Source organism: Eumetopias jubatus, unplaced genomic scaffold (assembly GCF_037043125.1).
Source record: "Eumetopias jubatus isolate StellerSeaLion01/CBP00866 unplaced genomic scaffold, mEumJub1_p1.0 scaffold_3, whole genome shotgun sequence".
Classification (NCBI taxonomy): domain Eukaryota; kingdom Metazoa; phylum Chordata; class Mammalia; order Carnivora; family Otariidae; genus Eumetopias; species Eumetopias jubatus.
The window spans coordinates 100,332,409-100,356,313 of record NW_028274809.1 but is presented as its reverse complement, the minus strand read 5'-3'; the positions used below and the strand labels follow the sequence as shown (position 1 = coordinate 100,356,313).

Here is a 23,905-nt window from a genome sequence, read left to right as displayed (position 1 = left end):
CAGTTGATAGTCTAGTCTGGTAATTATTTCATCAAAATTTGAAAAGAAAATATATTCTGCAGTTACAGGGTTCAATGATCTATGGATGTCAATTAGGAGGTTTGTTGTATTTTTGTTGTATTTTTCAAATTTTCTGTAATTCTGCTAATATTTTATCTATTTACTTTATCCATTATTGAAATGGCTCTGTTAAAATCTATTTTGTTAGTAGACTTTGCTATTTTTTCTTTAATTCTGTCATTTTTTTTGCTTTACTTTGAGGCTATTTAAAATTTATAATTGCTATATCTTCCTTGTAGGTTGATCCTTTTAACATTTTGAAATGTCCCTATTAATCTCTAGAATTGCTGCTTCTCTTTAAGTCTGCATTGTTGGTATGAATATAACTACTACATCTGTTACTTTGGTTAATGTCTCCTTGTATATATTTTCCATCATTTTATTTTCAATCTCTCTGTATCTGTATTTAAGATGTCTCTTTTATGGGTAGCCTTTAGTTGAATTTTGCATTTACTTGACAATCTTCATCTTTTGAGTAGTTAATGTACTTATATTTAAAATAATTACTGATATTTTGATTTTAAAATCTTCCACCTTATTATTTCTTTTCTTTTCTTTTTTTTATTATGTTATGTTAATCACCATACATTACATCGTTAGTTTTTGATGTAGTGTTCCATGATTCATTGTTTGTGTATAACACCCAGTGCTCCATGCAGTACGTGCCCTCTTTAATACCCATCACCAGGCTAACCCATTCCCCCCCCCACTCTAGAACTCTCAGTTTGTTTCTCAGAGTCCATAGTCTCTCATGGTTTGTCTCCCCCTTCGATTCCCCCCCTTCATTTTTCCCTTCCTGCTATCTTCTTTTTTTTTTTAACATATAATGTATTATTTGTTTCAGAGGTAGAGGTCTGTGATTCAATAGTCTTCATAATTCACAGCGCTCACCATAGCACATACCCTCTCCAATGTCTATCACCCAGCCACCCCATCCCTCCCACCCACCAACACTCCAGCAACCCTCAGTTTGTTTCCTGAGATTTCTTTCCTAGTTGTTCTTTTCCCTCACTCATCCTTTGTTTTTCCATTATTGTCTCCTTTTGGACTAACCAAATATTTCTATTATTCCATTCTCCCCCATATTAGTATTAGCTTGTTAATTATAAATTCTTTTATTATTCTGGCAGTAGTTCTTCTAAGGCAGTGATTCTCAAACTTTCTCATGCACCAGAGACATCTGGAAGTCTTTCCAAAATGCAGTTTTCTAGGCTTCATCTCAGATTTTCTGCTTCAGCAGGCCTGGGAGGAACCAGAAATTACATTTCTAACAAGTTTGCAGGTGATGCTGTTGCAGCCAGTTCAGGATTCACACTTTGAGAAATGTATATCTTGATTTATTACAGTCTGCTATAGATTGACACTTTTAGTATTTCCTAGAAAATTCAACAACCTTAGAATTCTTTCACTCCACTTACTCACATTTCTACTTCTAAGCTATAATTTTCATACATTTTAATTCTATCCATTTTTAAATCCCAAAGACATGATTTTGTAGTTGTTGTTATACACAATAAATATCCATCTAATTTATACATTTACATTTGTACTGTTCTTCATTTCTTCTTGCATTTCGGCACTTCCACCTGAGATCATTTATTATTTTCTTAAAGAACTCCTTTCAATATTACTATTAGTGTGTCAGTTGGTAGCAAATTCTCTCAACTTGGCTGTATAAAAAGGCTTCATTTTATTTTGATTTTTTACAGGATATTTTTGCTGGGTATAGAATTTCAGAATGGGGAATATTTTCTTTCAGCATGATAAATCTGCAACTCCTTTGCTGTTTGTTTTGTTTGCTTCCAGCATTTCTGTTGAAAAGTCAACTATAAGTCTTAGTGCTTGCTGTTCCCTTAAGGATAAGATGTCTTTTTTTAAATGGCATCTTTTAAGGTTTTCTCTTTGTCTTTGATTTTGAGCAGGTTGACTATGATGTTCCTGGGTAGGGCTTTATTTGTATTTACTCTATTTGGCCTTCATTGTGTTTACTGAATTTGTAACTGGATGATTTTCATTAATTCTGGAAAATTCTCAGAGTATCTCTTCTGAGATTGCTTCTGCCCCAATTCTGTCTCTCTTTTCTCTTTCTGCATTTATACTTACAGATGACTGGAACTTTTCACCATGTCCCAGATGTCTCTTATGCCCTTTATTGTGTGTTTTTCAGCTTTTTTCCTCTTTGTGATTTTTCTAACCTAACTGATATTTTCTAACCTACACTTAAATTTTCTAATAATTTCTCTTGATATGTCTATTGTTCTGTTAAGTCTATTGAGTTATTTATTTCAGTTATTACAGCTTTCATTCAAGAAATTCCTTTTCATTCTTATTGACAGATTCCAGTTGTGAAATTTTCTATCTTGTCATCTACTTTTTGCACATATTAATCACAATTAAAGACAGTGCCAAATAATTTTAATATCTGGAATTACTATGGGTCTGTTTCTATTCTGTTTCTTTTTCTTGTTTTTCCACCTGGCATGTCAAGTGCTATTTAATTGAAAGCTGGACCTTATGTATAATAAATTATAGAGGATTTAAGTTATGTTCTCTTCCTACATAGGGGTTTTAATTTTCTTCTGACTGGTAGTTAAAGTAGAAAAAATCACCTTGTCTGAGTAATAACCAAGATCATTCAAGACTTGATTTTTGGTTTTCATAAGGGCTGATTCATTTTTGGAGTGCATTTAGTGTCAGGGTATAGTCTTTATAGGTCTTAATTGAAAGCCTCATTATTTATAAGGCCCTCTTGTTTGTTGTGTCCCGAACTCCAGTAATTGTCCACCCAGCACTGTGAGCCTGCAGAAAGTTCTGTGTTGCTTTATAATCTCTCTATGCTACCCCACACAACTTAGAAATATTGGCAAATGCCTCAAGATAAAAGCAAGACAGAATACTGGGCTCACCTCCCTGAGATTCTCTTTTCTCCAGGCTCTTGATCTTCCAAGTCCCTGCTGCCTTAGTAGCCCTGAGCTCCAATTTTTGTCTTGCTAGTCCCATGAGACTAGCTGATTTGGTGCTTTCTGCTCAGTCTCAGTACCATTCTACTTATAAATCAACAAACATGTTAAGAATAAAAGCACCAGAAAATATTGAGCCTGACTTTTCTCTGGGATTCTGGCCCCACAAAGCCTGGCTGCTTTGATTATTCTCCAATGGCTTCAAGGAGTTAGCTGCTTTTTTATTTTATAGAGCATTATATAAGCTTTGTTGGGAAATATATTCTCATGCAGGCTATTCAGTCATAGTCAGAAGTGGAAACTGGTAACTATTGTGTTTAAGTCCTCCAGGTGGCTCTAATATGTGGTCATACTTAGGAACCACTGCCCTAACTTATTAGGCTCTCCTGTGCATGTAATTTCCTCTGTCAGGAACATTGTTTCACATCCTCTGCCTGGCTAACCTCTAGCAGAAGCCCTTTCTTACCTAAGGACAGATGGGGTTAATGGCCATTCTGCATAAGCATATAAAATACTACGTCTACTCTGTTTTATCACTTACCTCACCATCTTCTAGTCTGTGTGCTTTTACATTTATCTTTTCCAGCAGACGGTGAGTTCCTTGTGTATTGGGGCAATCTTAGTTTTTTGTTGCATCTTGTAAGTACTTGAATAAATGATTTTAAATATCATAGAGCTCTTTAGTCCTCATTGTTTCCAAACAACAGTCCTCTCTCTCCCTCTTCAATCCCATGGAATAGCTTTTGGATTCAGCCCAACACATCTGGCCTTTTGATCCTCTTTGGCTAATTTAACTCCTCACCTTCCTTGGCTTAATCAGTATGAAGCATTTCTAATCCTGTTACCAACCTTGAATAACCTTCATGCTTTCCCTTTCATTTTCATTATATGCCTGGCATTATCTTTATGCTAAATATATATGTGTATGCTTTTTTGGGGTGTATTAATTCAATCAGTTAATAACCATGTATTAAGCTACTTATATAAGCACAATATATGCACTGGCCAGGGTGGAAGGTGTGGTAGATTTCATTATTTAAAGCTCAACTCAAAGGTTATTACCTTTGGGAAATTTCTTTCTAGGTATGCTATTTTGTGGGATGGTAGTGTTCTCTGTGCAGAGTTCATGGCCTTTTGGAAAAGTGAAATAACCCCATCCTTCCACTGGGAAAGGGATAGAGAATGCTTCCTGCATTACACCAGTTATTTAGTTAACTGCTAAAATAGTGATATCACAATGGAATTTTTCTAGATCTATGCTAGGATAATGCTGTTGGGGGTGGGGATCAAACTTGTTGACAACCCAAAGAAAAATGTCTTCCCACCAGAGCAGCTGTTGCTAAGTTAATGTGTGTCCTGTCAGTGAGAAAACGGGGGCATTCTTTAAAATGTCTTTTGTTTATTTATTTGATTGCTTGCCTGTTCCAGCACTGATTAGCTTGTTTTACAAGTGCATAGTTTGCAAGGTGTGTGTGTGTGTGTGTGTGTGTGTGTGTGTGCGCGCGTACATGCACACTACAGGTGCAGAGGGACTGAGAGAGAGAATGTCTTTCTCATCGTCATGACTCCAGCAAGGATCCATCAGTGTCCTTACTACATTTTCTCCAATGCTGTTGGAATAGTACTTTCGACAGTAATGAAATGGCTTATTGAGAGCACCTAGCCTCTTGGTCTTTTTGTTTTTTATGCATCAAGCATCTTTTTGTGATACCATAGGAAAGAAAATGTGGATCCTGAGAACACTCCATGACAGTCCTTCGAAGGTCAAACTTGGATTCAGTAAAGAAGTCCTGGAAGAGAGAGTGACATGATTTCAAAATGAAGGATCCAAGGAAGTTTGTATTTCTCTTTCCAGATAGCAAGGAATATATTTTATTTTCCTTTGTATTTCCCATCGTACCTACTGAAGTGGTTTCCACGCAAAAAAAACAAAAACAAAAACCGGGGGAAACAAATCCAGATAATGATAAAGAACAAAATAGACTGTCATCTATTGAAGGTGAAGGAGGTCTGACCCTGGCCAGAAATAGGGGAATGTATAATATGAGCTCCTGCATTCCTTTCAGGCCTGAGAGTGATAAGAGTGTAACCCAAATTCCCTTTCAGACTTCACCTATCTTTCTCCTACTTAATTCTTTGTATTTCCTGTTTTTTGTAAATCGACACCAATAGTCATATTCAAGACTAATAGTTATCAATGGCTACAAGTGTAAGAACCTGTTGAATGAAAAAAAAATCCCCTTTACTCAAACATGTGAGAAACTAACTTTTAGAATCTGCTGATTGAAAAAAAATGTATCATAAAACCAACTATGAATTCAGTATCTTTTTAAAAAAGATATTTAAATCAGTATAACCATCTGTGCATATTTCAAACTCAGCATAAACATTTGTGTGTGTGATGTTATGCATAAACTACAGATAATATTTGATATGTATATGAATTTGCAGAACCTTTGACATAATTCCCACCCTTTGTTCCTTGACCCTCTCACTCTAACCCCCCATTCACACTTTCTTAAGGATCTCATCTTCTTTGCTTTTGCACTTGACTCCTCCTACCTCCTTTGCCGGGCTTTCTCACCTGTTTCTTTCCAATAGCCCTTGTTTAGCCATCAAATTATTTCCTGTATCCTTCAAGACCTCTCAGACCCCACTGGCCTCATACAAACTTGGCCCCACTCCTGGCCATCAGTATCTCTCACTCACCCTGAGCCCACTAAATATAAAAAATGGTCTTAAATTGTCTTCCTTGTTTGACTGTTTACCTATTCTGGCCCCAACTGGCTTTGTTTTACAAATACCAATTTTTCAAGAATCCAGCAGTGAATATGCAAGACCTCCAGTTATAACCATATTCATCGTTTTTGAAGAACTCAGATCTGGGCCTTACAGCTTGGAAGGGTCCATAAATATTTGTTAGGAAGAATGACGTTATGAAGTAGGTGCCAGTTGTATTCTTAGGTGTCCCCTGTTTAGAGGTTCTAGCTAATTTATGCAAATTAGGTGAGAACATTTGTAACATGTGTGGGGACTGCACTGGCCTTACTGTTTAGGCCATCACCAGGCTGAGCCAGAAGAAAGAACTAGATAATGATGGGCTGAACTTTGCCATCCTGACATCTTCAGTCTTCATTCCTATAGTGTTTAGCTTTGCCTCATGGGTCCCACAGCAAAAGCCTGCCCCCTCTTCCAGAAGATAGCCCTCCATCAATTAAATGACAATTTTTTGTTTCCCCCTTTGTCCTCTCCTTACAGGCTGAACAATCCCCATTCACCTGACTGTTCCCCTTGCTCGTTCGACTGCTGACCTGGTCACTTCCCTCTAAACATACCCTCGTTCATCCTCATCCTTCTTAAAGTGTAGGGCCCAGAATGATTCCATACTACTCAAGATGTAGAGAGGCAATGCAGAGTGTGAGGAGGCACTGACCACCCCCATTCTGATCATGATGGCCTAAGTCCACACCTCAGTCTAAAGAGAGTGTTGACGTAGAGTATCAGGAGACCTGCCATTTATAATCACCTGATAGTTGTAGGTCTCTGAAGAGAACTTCTAGCTTCTTTGAGCCACAGATTTCCAATCAGAAAAGGTGCCCAACTTCATCTGTCAACTGGAAAATGAAAATTTATACCCATGGCACAATACACTAGACCCATCAGAACGGTCAAAAGGACAGAGAGTATACCAAGTAATGGGGAAGATGTGGAGAAGCCAGAATTTGCATATATTATACTGGGGAGAGTAAACTGGTACAGCCACTTTGGAAAGCTGATAGCATCTACTGTAGCTGACCCAGTAATTCCATTTTTAGGGATATACTCAAGAGAAAGGAGTGCACGGGTCGACCAAAAGACATGTCCAAGAATATTCAGAGAAGCACTATTCATATTATCTCTAAATTGGAAACATCCTAATGCCCACCAACAATAGGATGAATCTAGTGATATATGCATACTATGGAACACTATAGACATGTATTTGGAATGAGTGAACCTTGCAAGCCAGGGTATGAATGGATCTCACAAACAAACGCTAAGCAAAAGAAGTGAGACATGAAAGAGCATGTAGTATGTGTGATTTTATTTATATACAGTCAAAAACAGATAAAACTGATCACTGGTATTAGAAGTCAGAATAATGGCTTAAGCATTTTCTGTGTGTCATCTGCCAAAAGGTATAGTAGAGTAGGAACAGTGGCTAGAAGGGTGCAGGAAGGGGGCTTTCAGGGTACTAACATTGTTCTGATCTTGATTTGGCTATGGTTCCATGAGTGTGCTCAAGTTGTTAAAATTCATTGAGTTGTCTGCTTATGATTATGCACTTTTCTATAAGTATGGCAATAAAACTAGGGCAGCTAAAACTTCTTCAAAACTGTCAGCAGTTGAGGAGGGGAAAAAATCAGCTAGTACAAGTCCACCCAATTTTTTACTATAAGAACATTGACCCACTCAGGGCTGGGTCCAAATGGACCATTTCTTTCTTCCCATGTTCCACTGCCAACCTGGTCACTTTTGTATCTGCTCTGGGGGCTCACCACCTCTCAAACTCATGTCTGCTCTGCCTTTGAGGGCTGCACATTAGAAATGGGAAAGCGGAAATCCTACATGTTAAGCATTTTCTGTGTGTCAGACAAGAGATTTAACATTATTTCATTGTATCTCTCCAATCACTCCGTAAGAAGTCTGCTTTACAGATGAGGAAAATGATATATAGAAAGATTAAGGCATAGTAAGACTGACACCCATTTTCTTAATCAGCAGGCATTTTGTCTCTAAATCAGTTTACAACACAGTGGTTTGGATTGATGTCATGTTGACCTCACTGATGTGGCTTCCCGGACTTCTGAACTTTGGTTGGCTTTTGCCCACATATCTGCCTGACCCTTACTGTGTGTGCTGCCTATCTGGTACTGATATCCTCCATGTTCCTGACCTCCAGTAATAATGGCAAAACCTCAGACTCCTAGCCAAACAACCAGGATACCTGTGTGCTTCCAGACAATTTACTGGATATTCTTATCCCAGCATATATCTGGTAGCCTCTGTTTGTGGATTTGCATTGATAAGACCCAAGATGCCAAGAAAGAACCAGATAAACAGAGGTCATACTCTAAAAGAAGGTCTAGGGATCCTACAGGAAGTTCCAAGTTTAAAACTGCAAATCTCTGTGGGGTTTTCATCCTTCATGGCTGGGTCCAGAGAGAAAGTTGACAGAGTTGGAGGTCACCTCTTGACAAAATAAGAAAGAAAAAAGAAAAGAAAGAAAGGAAAGAAAGAAAGAAAAGAAAGAAAGAAAGAAAGAAAGAAAGAAAGAAAGAAAGAAAGAAAGGAAGGAAGAAAGAAAGAAAAAGAAAAAAGAAGGAAAGAAAGAAAAAGGAAGAAAGAAAGAAGAAAGAAAGAAAGAAAAGAAAGAAAAAGAAAGAACAGAAGGAAAGAAAGGAAGAAAAGGGAAGGAAGGAAGAAAAAAAAGAAAAAAAGAAAGAAAGAAAGAAAGAAAGAAAGAAGGAAAGAAAGAAAAGAAAGAAAGAAAGAAAGAAAGAAAGAAAGGAAGGAAGGAAGGAAGGAAGGAAGGAAGGAAGGAAGGAAGGAAGGAAGGAAGGAAGGAAGGAAGGAAGGAAGGAAGAAAGGAAGGAAGAAAGGAAGAAAGGAAGAAAAGGAAAGAGGAAAAGAAAAGACAAGTCAAGTTCCCAAGTGTTCCTGTTTTTGGCTTTTAGCTGAGTGGTATTTCAGAGATTTCTTGTTTTTCTTAAAATCTGTTAGCAATCCCCAAATCTACAAACAGGCTTTAGAAGATGAGGGTAGGGAGGGTAGTGAGAAAGATTGTTTCAGAAGCAATCCCTCTGTGAGAAGAAGCCGAAACCTAAATTGGATACAGCTGAAAATATCTCAATCCTGTAAGATTAGTCTTGACACCAGCCCTGCAGCAGAAGCATTCTGTGTGTTAAAGGAATTACTCCAAAGGTTTTTCCTTTCTTATTACCCACTTATTTTTCTGAAAAGCTCTCTTCTGAAGCCCTGTGTTTTACACTAATGCAAAGCCTTTTGGATCATTGTCTTAAATGGATTCCAACAGTAGACGTTTTGCTGGGGACCACGATTAAACAGGTTCCCTGGAATTTAGGCTGGCCTGAGCCAGGGAAAGTATCAATACTCCAGGAGTACCCAGCCCCAGCCAAGGACTTCTGGGTGACCACAGCAACACATACGCACACTCAAACACCCACATCACAACTGAACAGGCCCAATCAAATCAGTGCTTTGCCCTCCAGGGAGTGGTCCTCAGTTCCTGTTTCACCTCTTTGGGGTTTTAATGGTCTAAAACCCAATCCCTCACCACTTCCTTTTTGAAGTTACTCCAAATTTCAGGCTTTTGCAGAGAGTGATGATGTTTGCTGGGTCCTCATCCAAGCCAATGGAATAATCCACACATTCTCAATCTCAAGAGTCTCCGTTCTCATCTCATCTCATCTCTGTACATCATTTTGTGAGATTTATAAAATGGCAATAAGCTAAAATGGGTTTGAATGGAAAATGAGGGAAGTGGCCCTTTAGTGGACCAGGATGTTTGCCTTTACTTCAAAGAAATTCTGGGTCATATGGATGCCTTACAACCAGTTGGGCCATAGGACATCAACATATGAAGAGACAGTGTCTGGGGACCCAGTCAAACCCAAACCCCTCCATAGGGCTTAGTCCCCCAACCTGTTGGTTCACTTCTTCCCTACACCAAAAAATAACTTAAATTCACAAAATTACCCAGAGTGAATCTGAACTCTCCTATTTGTTCCAACCATCTACAGTCATTGAACTCCACCAAGAGGCCTCTTCCTCGGGCACACTCTTCAGGACAGTCATATCATCTATGGGCATAATGGGCCTTTTTCAAGAGAAGTATTTCATTTTAATAAAAATGTGTACCACCATATTTAATCAATCAGGCTGATTGACAATGGCAATAGTTGAGTCTTGCAGCAGATGCTGCTGCTCCCTCATTCTTATTCCAGTTTCATTTCTCAATCAAATCCATGTGTAAAAAACATAATGTGCTGCCAACACAATGTAATAAAACCTCAGCTGAAATGCACACCAGCACGACAGAAACTGATAACTCAAAGTATGGGAAAAGTTAACTTCAGAAAAATCACTTTTGACACCCGCGTATTCAAGCTTTATGGACAAGAGATACATCGCCTCACTATAGCTAACATGAATCAGCCAAATTCATAGATTTGTCCTGAAACAGAAAATAGTAATCTGTAAAGCAACCTTTTCAAAAAGCTGGCAGAAGAATCCTTTTTAAACAGCCCAGAAATCATCCTTAAAATTGGCTGAGTTTGTTTGAGATGCACCATTTGTGTCGTGGAGCAATAAATTAGTCCTGGAGCAGCTTTTTTTTTTTTTATGGTGGTGCAGACTGGTTAAAGATGATGTATCACTGGTTGTCACAGACTGAACCAGCAGTTTTCAAAGTTAATGATTCAGAGAAGAATAAAGGTAACCTAATTATAGCAGTACCAGGGAGAGAACCCAGTTACTATACTCAAATTCTCAACACCTCCAAATTTCAGATTGGGAGAATTGCAGGTACTTCTGCAGGACTCTATTCTTACAAAAGCCCCAGTTAGGGAGCAGACATGGAGTGCCTGAAAGGGGAATGGGTCCATCATCCAGTGACCCATCAGTATACTGGGTTGCCTAGTACCCCACCCGCCAATTCATGTCTACCCAGAACTTCAACATGTGACCTTATTTGGAAATAGGGTCTTTGCAGATGTGATTAGTTAAGATGAGGTCAGACTGGATTAGGGTGGGCTTTACATCCAATGGCTGGTGCCCTTGAAGAAAGCCAGGTGAAGACACAGATACAGACACCCAAAGGAAAAACAGACGTGTGAAGACCGAGGCAGCAATAACAGTGATTCAGCTATAAGCCAAGAATTTCCAAGGATTTCCAGCAACCACTAGAAGCTAGGAAGAAGCAAAGAATGCATTACACAACCCAGTAATGCCATCATTTGAATGATAATGTGGGAGTAAATTCCTCCAAGGAGTTCACTTACAAATGGGCATAATATGACCAAATAGTCCATGTGATGCCACGATTTGGCATCACAGAATGGTTAGAGTCCCAGGTAATATTTAAATTAGAGGGGAGCCTGCTTCTCTCTCTCCTCCCCACTCATGCTTTCTGTCGCTATTTCTCTCTCTCTCTCAAATAAATAAATAAAATCTTAAAAAAAAAGAAAGAAATGCAGGAAGTCACCAGAAAAAAGAATAAAACTTTTTTTTCTTTTTTCTTTTTTTGACTAATGGGAGATTTTCAAGATGGCGCCCAACACAGGACTTGTTCCTGCCCAAAGTTAGGGAGTTCTACAAAATCTTGCTGCAGCAGGCCCATGCACCAGAAGACTACTCTGCATAGTTGCAGCAGGCAGTGGCAGTTAACGGAGTTCACTCAGCACTGTGTGTGACTGATGGGAGCAATCACAGCGAGAGTTCTGGATTATGGCGGACTAATGCACTCCCAATACAGATCTCAAGCAATTACAGCCAGATGAGAAGCCTGTGCAGAAAGTGTATCAACCTTTACAGAAGGAGGTGACCAGCCCTGTGGACTGCCCCAGATCCATGCTGAATAAGGAAGAAAATTCAAGAGAGGCAACCAAGAATTACACAGGATCCCGGGAAGCACAGTGGGCAGTTCAGCCCCAGACCCCGCTGTTACATCTGCATCTCGTTAACTGCATGCGAGTGCTTGTCTCAGGGTCATTGTTGGTAAACCATCCAGGGTTCCTCCACAGTATGGGTTTGATTCCTCTTGACTCAATATTTCCCCTTGACTTTACGAAGTCCTCAGAAAAGAAGCCTTTTGGATGTTGTGAAAGAAAAACATCTGGCCCACAGTCCTAATGGGTAATGATGACCATAGTCAAGATAGCCACAGCTCAAGTAAGGAGACCTTTTATAGAAGAATTCAGCCTAAATGAGACCTTCTGCTGAGTTACGGAGTAGGAATGTGATCCCCTGGAAAAGAGAATGGATCCATAGTTCATTAGGAAAATCTACAAATCTGCAACCAATTCATAGTCCTTTTATACACTGTCTGATCACCCAGAAAGTCATAGCTATATTTTAATATTTATATAGATTTATATTCTCCCACCTCAAAAAGACTTAGGCACAACACACTTTTACTCAGCTGGGCACTGAATAGGGTACTTTGGACTTCCTCAGAAATTTGACGGTGCTAATTGTTTTCAACCCCTTTCTAAGCTAGCACTACACCTGGTGTTCAGAATAAGCATCCAGCCATCTGAAGATTGCCTTAACCCTTAACCAATGGGAAACGAATGGGTCAGTGTATGAAGAGCCTTCAGTTCACTAACCAGCAGAATTTCCAAATACAGTTTGGTTGTCCAATGCTCAAGGGCTGATACTCCAGACCCCCTGCAGTGATGTCAGGTAGTATCAAGGCCTGCCAACTTCTGATTTCTTGGGTCCCACAGCCCTCTTATTCAGGGCACTGGTTACCCCTGGATATAAGACAAATTTTAACACAACTGGGACCTTTGGTTAGCATTCACTTGCCAGTCTCAGCCCTCAGATTCTTGAATTATGGCAATCATCAGCACACCCCCCCACCCCCACCCCCCCACACACACACACTGTTCAGAAATTTCTGGAATCATTTTTCCGGCTTCTTGTCTCCCTTCATGATCAGATTTGCCCTTGGGTATCATCCTATGCCCCACATTTCAGGAACTAGACTAGTCTAACCATAACTTTTGATCACCTGGGCATATCTGGAGTAAGAAGACTGCCTCCACATCCCATTTGCCTAAACTTCTGGCAACTCCAAAGGGATGCCCAAACCTCCAGAGAAACAGCCCAAGAAACTTTGTCCTAGCTGAGCTTTGATAAGAAGAGAAAAGGTCTAATTCAGCAGCCAATGAGATAAAAGCTAGAGCCAGAGGCTTAACCAATAGCTCAGGTTAGAACAGGATCAAGGTTCATAACCACACAGAAAACTAGGCAAAACAAAACTTGCCAGAACGGGTGCCTGGGTGGCTCAGTTGGTTAAGCGACTGCCTTTGGCTCAGGTCATGATCCTGGAGTCCCAGGATCGAGTCCTGCATCGGGCTCCCTGCTCAGCAGGGAGTCTGATTCTCCCTCTGACCCTCTTCCCTCTCGTGCTCTCTATCTCTCATTCTCTCTCTCTCAAATAAATAAATAAAATCTTTAAAAAAAAAAAAAACTTGCCAGGACACTAGGCAAACCTCTTGAACCAACACGACCAGGGTGCTTCTTACCTCTCACCTCTCTGCAAGACGCTGGGCACAGGTACACAGAAGACTCACTCTGCGTCCCCATTCAAGAGCATGCATGAGAGCCGTGCCTTGCCACACAGACATTGGCTGAGGAGCTCACAATTGGCCTAGTGGGATTTTGTCAAGGAAGGGTGAAGAGGAGAGAGCTATGGACAGACTACTAGGCTGGGACCCTGGAACCGAACGACCTAATCTTGTCACCTTGGTCAACTGGCTTAGATTCCTCATATAGGAAAGAGAATACTTGTCCAAGTAAAATTGGGAGGTGGACGAACTCAGCACTAGGGTTTGACAGACCCAATTATGCACTTAAGCTCTGTCATTTCCTAGCTGAGTATCTTGGAATTAAACAAAATTTCTGAGTTATAGTTTCCTCATCTGTAAAAATGGGGGTCATAACCCAACTGAATGAATCATGCATATGAAGCTTCTGGCTTTGCACAGTAGGCACTTATTAATGACAGCTACCATTATTATCAACCTCACGGTAATCATTATCATAAATAGCAATGAAGACAATGCATGGTGGGTGGTTATAAAGCAGTGAGTTTCATTTTGTACGTTGGTGTGAATGTTACCCTCTTTATATTGGGCGCCTTGGAAAAGTATATACTTCTTAAAAAGCTTCTGCTATTGCTTACAAAAAAACAAAACAAAACAAAACAATACAAAAGGACCTCCTCTTGGGGGTTTTTTATTCATAATCTAGTTATAACCCCATTTGAGATCTGCCTTATCACATGTTTTTGACCACAAAAATAATGCATCATTCATTCTGATCTAAAAAATATATTCAAAGTAGCATTTAGCTATATTTTAAAAAATAAAATATGTCTCAAAGACTAAAGATTTCCCCCACTGAGGCAACAAAGGAAGGAAGAAAGGAAGGAAGGAAGGAAAGAAGGAAGGAAAGAGGGAAGGAAGGATGGATGGAAGGAACACAGAATCCAAAGGGAAGGTCAAACCAGAACCTCCCAAAAATGTTCATCAGTAGTATCCTCAGAATAAAGGTGTAACTTTCAGGACACTTGTCTTAAAGGTCAACATTATTTAATTGTACACATTTATTGACATTCATTTAAAAAGTCAGTCTGTTTGCATTACTATCTATATCTCTAAGATAATGTATCGAAAAATAGAAGGCACAAATGTGTAAATCATTCCACTTAGTTTTTTGACTGAACATACATATTATCTACTTCCTTATACTGTTATTAATTGGTGGTTCATTTTATTTATTTATTTATTCTTAAAGTAGGCTCCATGCCCACTATGGGGCTTAAACTCAGGGCCCTGAGATCAAGAGTCGCATGCTCTACCAACTGAGCCAATGGTTTAATTATTCATTTGTTCACTCATTCACTTATTTGTTTAACAGATATTTACTGAAGACCTACTATGTCACCTGCAACACAACACTGCCAAGTAAAAGCTCAGAATAAATAAGTTCCGGCTGGGAAGAGTTCTTCAACAAAAATACCTGTTTTGGGTTGTTTTTGTTTTCTTTTTTTCATAAAGGCATCACAGTCAAAGCCTTGAGGTGACACTCTCTGACTGCATGTCGTGGACTGCCTAAGTGATATTTCAGGGGCTTCTATTTCAAGATGGTGAACTGAGGCCAAGAATTTGCCTCCCCCCTTCCCAAGATCCTTTCAAAATGATAGAATGGAATTTTCTAATAATAAAATCAATAATAGTGAAGAGAACAGGAGGAGCGCCATCTCTGAAGAAGAAATTGTTGACAGATTTCAGGAAGACAAAACACATTTGACAGAATGTCAGTACGTCAACAGATAAACCAGAACAGAGGTATCTGCGGCCCTGAGTGCATGAGGTGAGTGACAATGGAGGAGAGTGGAGAAAGGAGTGCATCTTATAGGCAGGACCTCAGCCTGAACCCCAGCCAAAAAAAATTAAGTTTTTCCCTCTGAAGATATTAATTATTTTGTTTGGTGTGAGTATTGACATCCTAAAGTAAGGTTTTCTTGTTCAGGAGTACCCTAGAGAGAAGCTTGCCAGTTGATATGACAAGTCCCCAGACACAGAAACTGACAGCATTGCTATTCTTCATTCCTAAAAATGAGTTGACACTTAAATATGAACAAACATTTAAAAGGAAAAGATAAACAAACACATCATAAAACAGCATTTCTATTTATTCATTCTTAAAAATTAATGGACAACTAAGAGACTTGAGGGGAAAAATAGAAAAGCACACTATACAGAATTCAAGAAACCGGAGACTTGAAAAGACTTTATATCCAGAAGGGAAAACCAGGAAGCCAGGATTTTTTTTCTTTAAATGCAAATGAAAAAATGGTGAATATTTCTGGGAAATTAAATCCCCAAATTTTAAAAAATAATAACTAAAAAATAATTTTTTAAAGATGTTATTTTTAAGTCATCTTTACACCCCACATGGGGCTCCAACTCACAACCCTGAGATCAAGAGTTGCACGCCTTGCCAACGGATCCAGCCAGGTGCCCCCAAAACTAAAAAATTTTAATAGAAAGATAAGAAGATGTAATTGAGGAAATTTCCTGTAACGTTGAGCAAAATGACAGAGGAAGAATGATAAGAGAATAAGAAGGAGGCACGAAGGATAAATGTGGTAGGTTTAATAGCCAATTAAGAGAAGTTCAGAAAGCAATAAGAAAGTAGGGAAGACAGTTATCAAAGAGACAATAAAATAATTCCAAGAGCTGAAGGGAAACACAAATATTGATCAGAATTAATTAAAAGAAGACTAAATTCTGGACACACCATGATGAAATACCAAATCAACCCAGGAAAGTGTTTCTGAGATCTCAGTGGGGGTGGGGAGGACTACAAATCAGGAATTGTAAGGGCATTTCAATCAAAATGGATCAGACTTCTCATCAGCAGTAAAGGACCCTGGAAGACACTGGCTTCAGAATATGAAGGTAAAATTATTTTGGACCTAGACTTCTATGTCCAGCTTAAAAACAAGAAAAAGAACATCGCTTTCAGACCCTCACATGTTCAGAATATTTTGCCTCACACATCCATTTTCTTCGAAAGCATTTACCTAAGGATGTGCTCCCAAAAAAGAGAGTGGGGAGGGGCGAGTGGGCAAAACCAAGAAAGGGGGTAACTGTAGAATATAGAAAACTGTAGAGCAACCAGGATTCCAGGGAAAAGGAGCCCCGGTTACGAAGTGGGCCACAGGTCTTGAAAGCAATTGGAAAAAATCACTGAGTTTCAAGAATATTGCCTTGAAGAGGAAAAGTGAAAAGGATTCTAAGAAATTAATTAAATGACTATGGAGCAGGTTGATATTTGAAACATAGGCATATGAGAATATGCGTTTTTCTCTTTATAAGGAAAAGAATCAAAACTTGAGGAAATAAAATTTGTGCAAAATAGTCATGGTCTAAATAGAAAACCACACAAAGTAAAGCAAGTTTGAGAGGGAGGAAAAGTACATTTGACTCTGATGCCAGGTATGCTCCCTTTTGACTGGCAAAGCACCATGACATTGGACCTGGAAAAGAGAAAATGCATGCTAATGGGAAAATATCTCTTCAACAAATGGTGTTGGGAAAACTTGACAGCTACATGCAAAAGAATGAAACTGAACCCCTTTCTTATACCATACAAAAAATAAACTTAAAGTGGGTTCAAGATCTAAATGTGAGACCTGAAACCATAAAAATCCTAGAAGACAGCATGGGCAGCAATTTCTCTGACATCGGCCATGGCAACTTCTTCCTAGATTTGTCTCCTGAGGCAAGGGAAATACAAGCAAAAATAAACTATTGGGATTACATCAAAATAAAAAGCTTCTGCACAGCAAAGGGAACAATCAACAAAAATAGAAGGCAACCTACCGAATGGGAGAATATATTTGCAAATGACGTATCCAATAAAGGGTTAGTTATCCAAAATCTATAAAGAACTTACATGACTCGACATCCGAAAAACAAATTATCTGGTGAAAAATGGGCAGAAGACGTGAACAGACATTTCTCCAAAGAAAATATACAGATGGACAACAGACACATGAAAAGATGCTCAATATCACTCATCACAGGGAAATGCAAATCAAAACCACAATGAGATATCACCTCACACCTGTCAGAATGGCTAAAATGAACAACACAAGAAACAACAGGTGTTGGCGAGGATTGTGGAGAAAAAGGAACCCTCATGCACTGTTGGTGGGAATGCAAACTGGTGCAGCCACTGTGGAGAACAGTATGAAGGTTCCTCAGAAATTCAAAATAGAACTACCCTACGATCCAGTAACTGCACTACTGGATATTTAACCCCAAAATAAAAAAACTCTAATTCAAAGGGATACATGTACCTCTATGTCTATTGTAACATTTATAATAGCCAAATTATAGAAGCAGCCCAAGTGTGTCCATCAATAGATAAATGGATAAGATGTGATACACACACACACACACACACACACACACATATATCACATACACACACAATGGAATATTATTTAGCCATAAAAAATGAAATCTTGCCATTTGCAACAACATGGATGGAGCTAGAGAGTATAATGCTAAGTGAAATAAGTCAATCAGAGAAAGACAAATACTGTAGGGTTTCTCACTTATATGTGGAATTCAGGACACAAAACAAATAAGCTAAGGAGAGAGAGAGAGAGAGAGATCAAGAAAGAGTCTTAAGATAGAGAACAAACTGCTGGTCACCGGAGGGGAGGTGGGTGGGGGATGGGTGAGGTAGGGGATGGGGATTAAGAATCACTTACCATGGTAAGTGCTGAGTAATGTATAGAAGTGTTGAATCAGATATTATACACCTGAAACTAATATAACTCTGTATAAGAAGAAACTATACTGGAATTAAAAGAAAAAAACTTAGAAAAAGAGAAAATGCATGCTGCTTTGTTCTGCCCTAGACCATACTGACATAATGTAAATGATGATTGGCTTTTAGTTTTTCAAAACATGCATAGACATGTGCACCTGGGTGACTCAGTTGGTAAAGTATCTGACTTCAGCTCAAGTCATGAACCCGGAGTCCTGGGATCGAGCCCTGCGTCAGGGAGTCGGCTTCTCCCTCTACCCCTCACCCCACTCGTGCTGGCTCTCTCTCTCAAATTAATAAATAAAATCTTTAAAAAAATTCATAGACAAAGCATAGAAAACTTAGTTGTTACAAAGCACAAGGTAAATATTATCCACAATGATGATGTAAAAAAGAAAGACATAGCTGGACAGAAGCAGGGAGAGGAAAAGGGAGGAGAGAAGAAGAGAGGATTGAAAAGGCATTGCCTTCATTTTGCAAAATGAAAGGTTAAGAGACACAGTTGAAAGCAATAGAACAAGAATTAGAAATTTAAGTATATATTATTTAAAGCTATATGGCAACCAGTAGAGGAAGCTAAAAATACTACTATAACGATCAAAATTTGGAAGGAGATAGGAAGGGGTGATGTAAGTGACAGAAATTCTCATTCAGCCCTGCAAGAGGCACCGATGATGTCTCGAGTCCACTGAGCCCTAATAGTGGCCTTAGCGTATTATTTTGAGGTATTGGAAGAAATCATTCAAAGTAAAAACAGAAAGGGTTTTGAGGTTCTTGCCTCTGTGTCTTGGGTGGAGGGGCAAGGAGTGTTTGGGGCAAGGATTTTTCATCCTCATCATAAATGTTTTCTGATTTCTTCACTATTACTACATGATACATATTTTTCAGAATTAAAACCCACCAGTTTTACATCAGTGCTCCAGGCAGGGTCCTGGCAGGAAAGAGATGACATGCTCAACCTGAGCAATTGAGCAGAACTTCACAGGACTATTTATAATTGTGTAGGCAGGGGACACGGAGAAACCTACAAGGTTGGCGCAGTAGCCTGCCAACCCTGCACAGCCTCAAAGTGGTGGAAGTGTCTGCTGAACCTGGTAGATGGTGGCTGTATGGAGAGGGCTGTGGATATTGCGATTTATTTATTTGAGAGAGAGAAAAAGAGAGAGAGCGTGCACGCACATGGTGGGAGGGGCAGAGGGAGAGAGAGAATCCCAATTCGACTCCCGATGTGGGACTCGATCTCACCACCCTGAGATCATGACCTGAGCCAAAACCAAGAGTCAGACGCTTAAGCAACTGAGCCACCCAGGAGCCCCATGTATATTGTGATTTATAACGAGAAATAGGTATTCAGTCTTTGTCCCCATTTCTGGCACACAACTCCGAAAACCCTGGGAATTTCCGAAGTGATAAAAGCAGTAAAGATGGCCTGAGAGTCACAGCAAACCCCTTCCAGCCCTTCCAACCACATCTGAATTAAGCTATTGAGGTGACTTTTGGAAAGCTCTTGAGGATGAGGGGCTGGTTGCCAGGAGGACCAACAACCTGGTTAGAAGGTTGGAACTTTCAGTCCCACCCACTGACCTTTGTGTGTGGGGGGGAGAGCACCTGGAGGTTGGTTGCCAGTGGCCAATTTTTTAATCAATCATGCTTATGTAACGAAGCCTCCACAAAAACCTAAGCGGACAGGTGTGGAGAGCTTTCAGGGAGGTGAATTTGTGGGAGGTGCTGGGAGAGCATGGAAACTTCAACACCCCTTTCTCTTCACACCTCACTCTATGCATCTCTTCCATCTGGCTGTTCCTGAATCCTATCACTTATAATAACTTTAGTCAGTAAAATGTTTCTTTGAGTTTCTCTCAGTGAGCAGTTCTAGCAAATTAATCAAACCCAAAGAGGAGGTTGTTGGAACCTCTGGTCTAGAGCCGATGGGTAGGAAGCGCAGGTCACAGCTTGAACTTTCAGTTAGCATCTGAAGTAGGAGGAGGGGACAGTCTCATAGGACTGTGCCCTTAACCTGGGGGATCCATTGCTATCTCCAGGAAATAGTCAGAATTCAGCTGAATTATTGGAGAATTGCTTTGTGTGGGGAAAAAAAACCCCACACACACTGGAACTGGTGTCAGAATAAAGGGCTGTCTGACCAGAGCTGAGACTTTTGTTAGAAGATTCGGCCAACCCGCACCAGGAGGGGGCCAGGGAAATCAATAACTTTTTTATTCTCCTTCTACCCCCGCGTCTCCCGCTGGTGCTTCTTATTGGTCAAACCCAAGCCAAAATCTAGAACCCTGCTGTCTAGGACAGGAGCCACTAGGCATATGTAGCTATTTAAACTAATTAAAATTTAAAATTCAGGTCCTTTGTCCTATTAGCCACAGTTCAAGTGCTCAATAGCCATATATGGCTAATGGCTCTCCCTACAGACAGCATGGACGCAGAGTATTTCCATCATCCCAAAGTTCTACTTTGGACAAGCTTGAGAAAGCACAAGGGAGGGCCGCTGTCCAGGAAGGTCAGCCTCGTGGGCACAGAGCAGGGTGGGGAAGGCTGGGGAGCGGCTCTGGAGGGATACACAGGAGATACACAGTGTGTTCAGCATTTCCAAGAGCATGTCTCATAAGATACTCTAAAAAATATCATAAAATTTGGGGGTGGAAGGGCAGTCAATGGTCATATAAATTTGACAAACTCTACACGCTGTTTTGTTCCCTTGAAGACTCAAAATATATATCAACCTGGTAAGAGCTGTAAGAAATCCTGGAAATCTGTTTAACACTGTTTAAAAACAGGTGTTTTCTGAACTCTTTTGGCTAAGAAAGTTTTTTTTTTTTTGGTATGGGAAGAATTACAACACCTTTCACAAAGTTCTTTTTATGCTGGATATTTATCATTTTTGGACTTCCAAGATCCTGTCAACCCTCCTTATTTGGAGTGGGAGATCCCGGAAGGAATAAGAAGGTTGGATCCACGTACCCAACACAGAAAGCTGACCAGTGGCTAAGAGGCTTTCGACGATCTGCGAGAGATCATCGGATGCCCCCACCCAGGGGGGTGATGGGGAAGAAACTGTGCCCAGATCTCCAGCTCCGGGAAACGTAACTGACTGACAGCTCCAGCTGCCGACCTTCTGATTCACCCTCGTGCTCCTGCCACACTTCCCCCGGGCCGCTCCCAGCCAAAGGCTGAACATAGCCAAGGCGTTCATGCAGGCCCATTCCTACAGACACGGGAGTTTCAAAACACCTTTGGCTTGAGGATTCCTCATTGGTCTGGTTGAGACTTTCTGAGGATGGCCCTGCGGCCCAACACTCCTGCTGCCCACTCTCCCTTCCTCCTACCTCGTTTCAGAGATGTCAGACCTGTATCTCTGTCTGAAGACTCTGGCTTCCTACCTTTTCTTCCTTCACAGGCGTTCCCCCCCCCCCCACCAATAAATCTCTTTCATGCATGTGTAACACTGTGTTGGTGTCTGCTTCTTAGAGGACCTGAACCAACATAACTCAAGATCTGAATCTCGAGGAGTTTCTCAAAGATGTGGGAACCATAGAAATAATTCAAGGCAGAGCTCAGCGACATGGGCAACTTTGGCAGGCCAGTCAAGGCTCGAAAGGTTAGTGAATAAACTTCCCAACCTGCTTAAAATCATCTGTCCTTCCACAGTGGTTAGCCCTGAAAACTGAACTCTTCACTGCAGTATCCATTGCTAACGGGCTCTGACCATTTCAGAAAGAGCCGGTGCCTTGTTCATGGTCCAGAGCCTTGCCACACATTTTCCTCACGATTGGACGGGGTGCACAGCTCCTGGCTGAGGTCAATGAGACTGGTATTCTGTGGAGGGCCAGACTTTGGGGAGAAGATATGGGTATTTTGAATACAAGGCACTGTTCTTGCCTTATATCAATCCATACCATAGAGTTTCGGGGTATACACCTATCATGAAGGCTCAAAAAGTGGTTGGCAGCCTTTAGCCTTTCTCTTTTTTTTTTCTTCCCCTTTTGTCAAGCTGGGGGGTGGAGTCATTACACTTGCAGCCACTCCTGGCTCCCTACAGCGAAACCACCTCAGACTCTGAGATCTTGGTTTGGAGATGGAGGTCGAGATGGGTGCTGGAAAGCTGGAGGGAGGAGCTGTGCCTAGCTTTCCAGCAGAGGTGCTATTGTGGCCCCCATGGGGAAGGGTTGAGAGTCCCAGGGAAGAAGTGAGGAACAATGCCCAGGAACTTCAACAGTGGGACCAGGCAGGAGCCAGGAGGCCTGGCCACTGGCCGCCCACACAGCGCTCCTCTGCCGATGGCCCGTGTCACCTGCCACTCTGTGAGCCCATCACCCACCAAAGGAACCACAGTTTGTTCGGTTTGGGTCCTGTGCCTTCACCTGCCAGTGCCGTGCTAGGCCTGGGAGATACTGAGATGGATCCTGAGTGGCCCTTGTCTCTAGAGAGCTCACAGAGTAGAAGAGATATCAGAAAAAGGGAGAGAGACAGAGAGAAATGCCACGTGGTGGCTTCGACTGCAGAGTCCAGGGGTCCTGGAAGGGCCAGCCAGGCTCCCCAGGGGCAGTGACTTTGAAGCTGGGAGTTAAGTACAAGCAGGAATTTGCCAGACCCAAAATCTGGACAAGGAGAAGATGCTGACCCAGTCTCAGCGACTGAAGTCCCCAAATTCCAAACGCATGCGTACTGATGTCAGAATGGCCAGTTTGAACACCATCTGTACTGTTTGCTCCTCCAACTGGTTGGACCAATCCAGTACTCTCTGTGCCTTAGTCTCTTCACCTGGGAAATGGGGCTAGTCCTTAGGTATCTGACAGCAGGGTGCTGAGGACTAAATGAGATAGGGTATGTGTAGACATTTTCTAGGCTGTATGCAGGGCTATCTCTACAAACACCCGTTGTTCTGCTCATCAATGTTAGTGCTATTACTGTTTATGAATTCAGTGCCAGGGGCTCAGCAGGTGAATAAAACAGAGCCCTGCCCTCAAGGTGATCTAACAATAATAATTTACGCTCATGCAGGGCTTATAATGTGCCACCTCCATTCCCAGCACTCTAGGTGTATGAATTGTTTTACCCTCACGACAACCTGAGAAGCAGGTGCCGTGGTCCCTCTCAGTTTGCGGGTGGGGGGGCTGAAGCAACGGTGTGTGTGTGTGTGTGTGTGTGTGTGTGTGTGTGTGTGGAGGGGTGTGTGTGTAGGGGTGTGTGTGTGTGTGTGTGTGTGTGTGGAGGGGTGTGTGAAAACTTGTGCAAGGCCCCACAGCTGATAGGTGGGAGCGCCCGGTTGTGAACCCAGGTGGGTTGGCTCCAGATGACCCACTCTTCACCACTGTCCCCTACAGGGAGATGGACAGCTGAGAGGCAACCATACTACGATGTCAATACTGTGAATTAAGTTGAGTGAGGACAGGTGACAGTCCGCAAAGGCTTCCTGGAGGAGATGGTCCCTGAGCTGAATTCTGGTGAGGAGGTGGGGAGAGGCAAGAGGAGCATCCGACTGAAGACCCTGAGGGTTGGGTGAGAGCAGAGCTTCTGCCCTTCAGTGTGGGAGGGGTCAGGTGTGGAGAGGTGGGCAGGAGCGGGTCCTGAAGGCCTTGGGCGCCATGCTAAGGAGACAGACTGTCCTCTGAGGGCAGCAGTGACTGCATTGGAAGGCTCGTTCTGACTACACAGTGAAGGGCTAACTGGGAGCGGTGGGTGTGGGCGACTGCTGAGGGCGGAGAGGCAGTTGGGGGGCCACCACAGAGGTC

The 23,905-nt window shown here is 41.3% G+C and overlaps 1 protein-coding gene across 6 annotated transcripts in view; it reads right to left on the bottom strand.

Moving 5' to 3' along the window:
* Positions 1-4,259: 4,259 nt before the first annotated feature.
* The window catches only part of INSIG2 (insulin induced gene 2), a 58,313-nt gene continuing 38,667 nt past the window's right edge, over positions 4,260-23,905 (bottom strand). For 5 of the 6 annotated variants that reach the window (XM_028101233.2, XM_028101234.2, XM_028101237.2 and 2 more), the window contains one exon: positions 4,260-4,810. In XM_028101233.2, the coding sequence (XP_027957034.1) occupies positions 4,667-4,810 (144 nt within the window). In that variant the 3' untranslated portion in view covers positions 4,260-4,666. Of the gene's footprint in view, positions 4,811-6,546; positions 6,635-23,905 lie in introns of all 6 variants that reach the window. The other variant, XR_003608815.2, reaches the window with a different exon arrangement.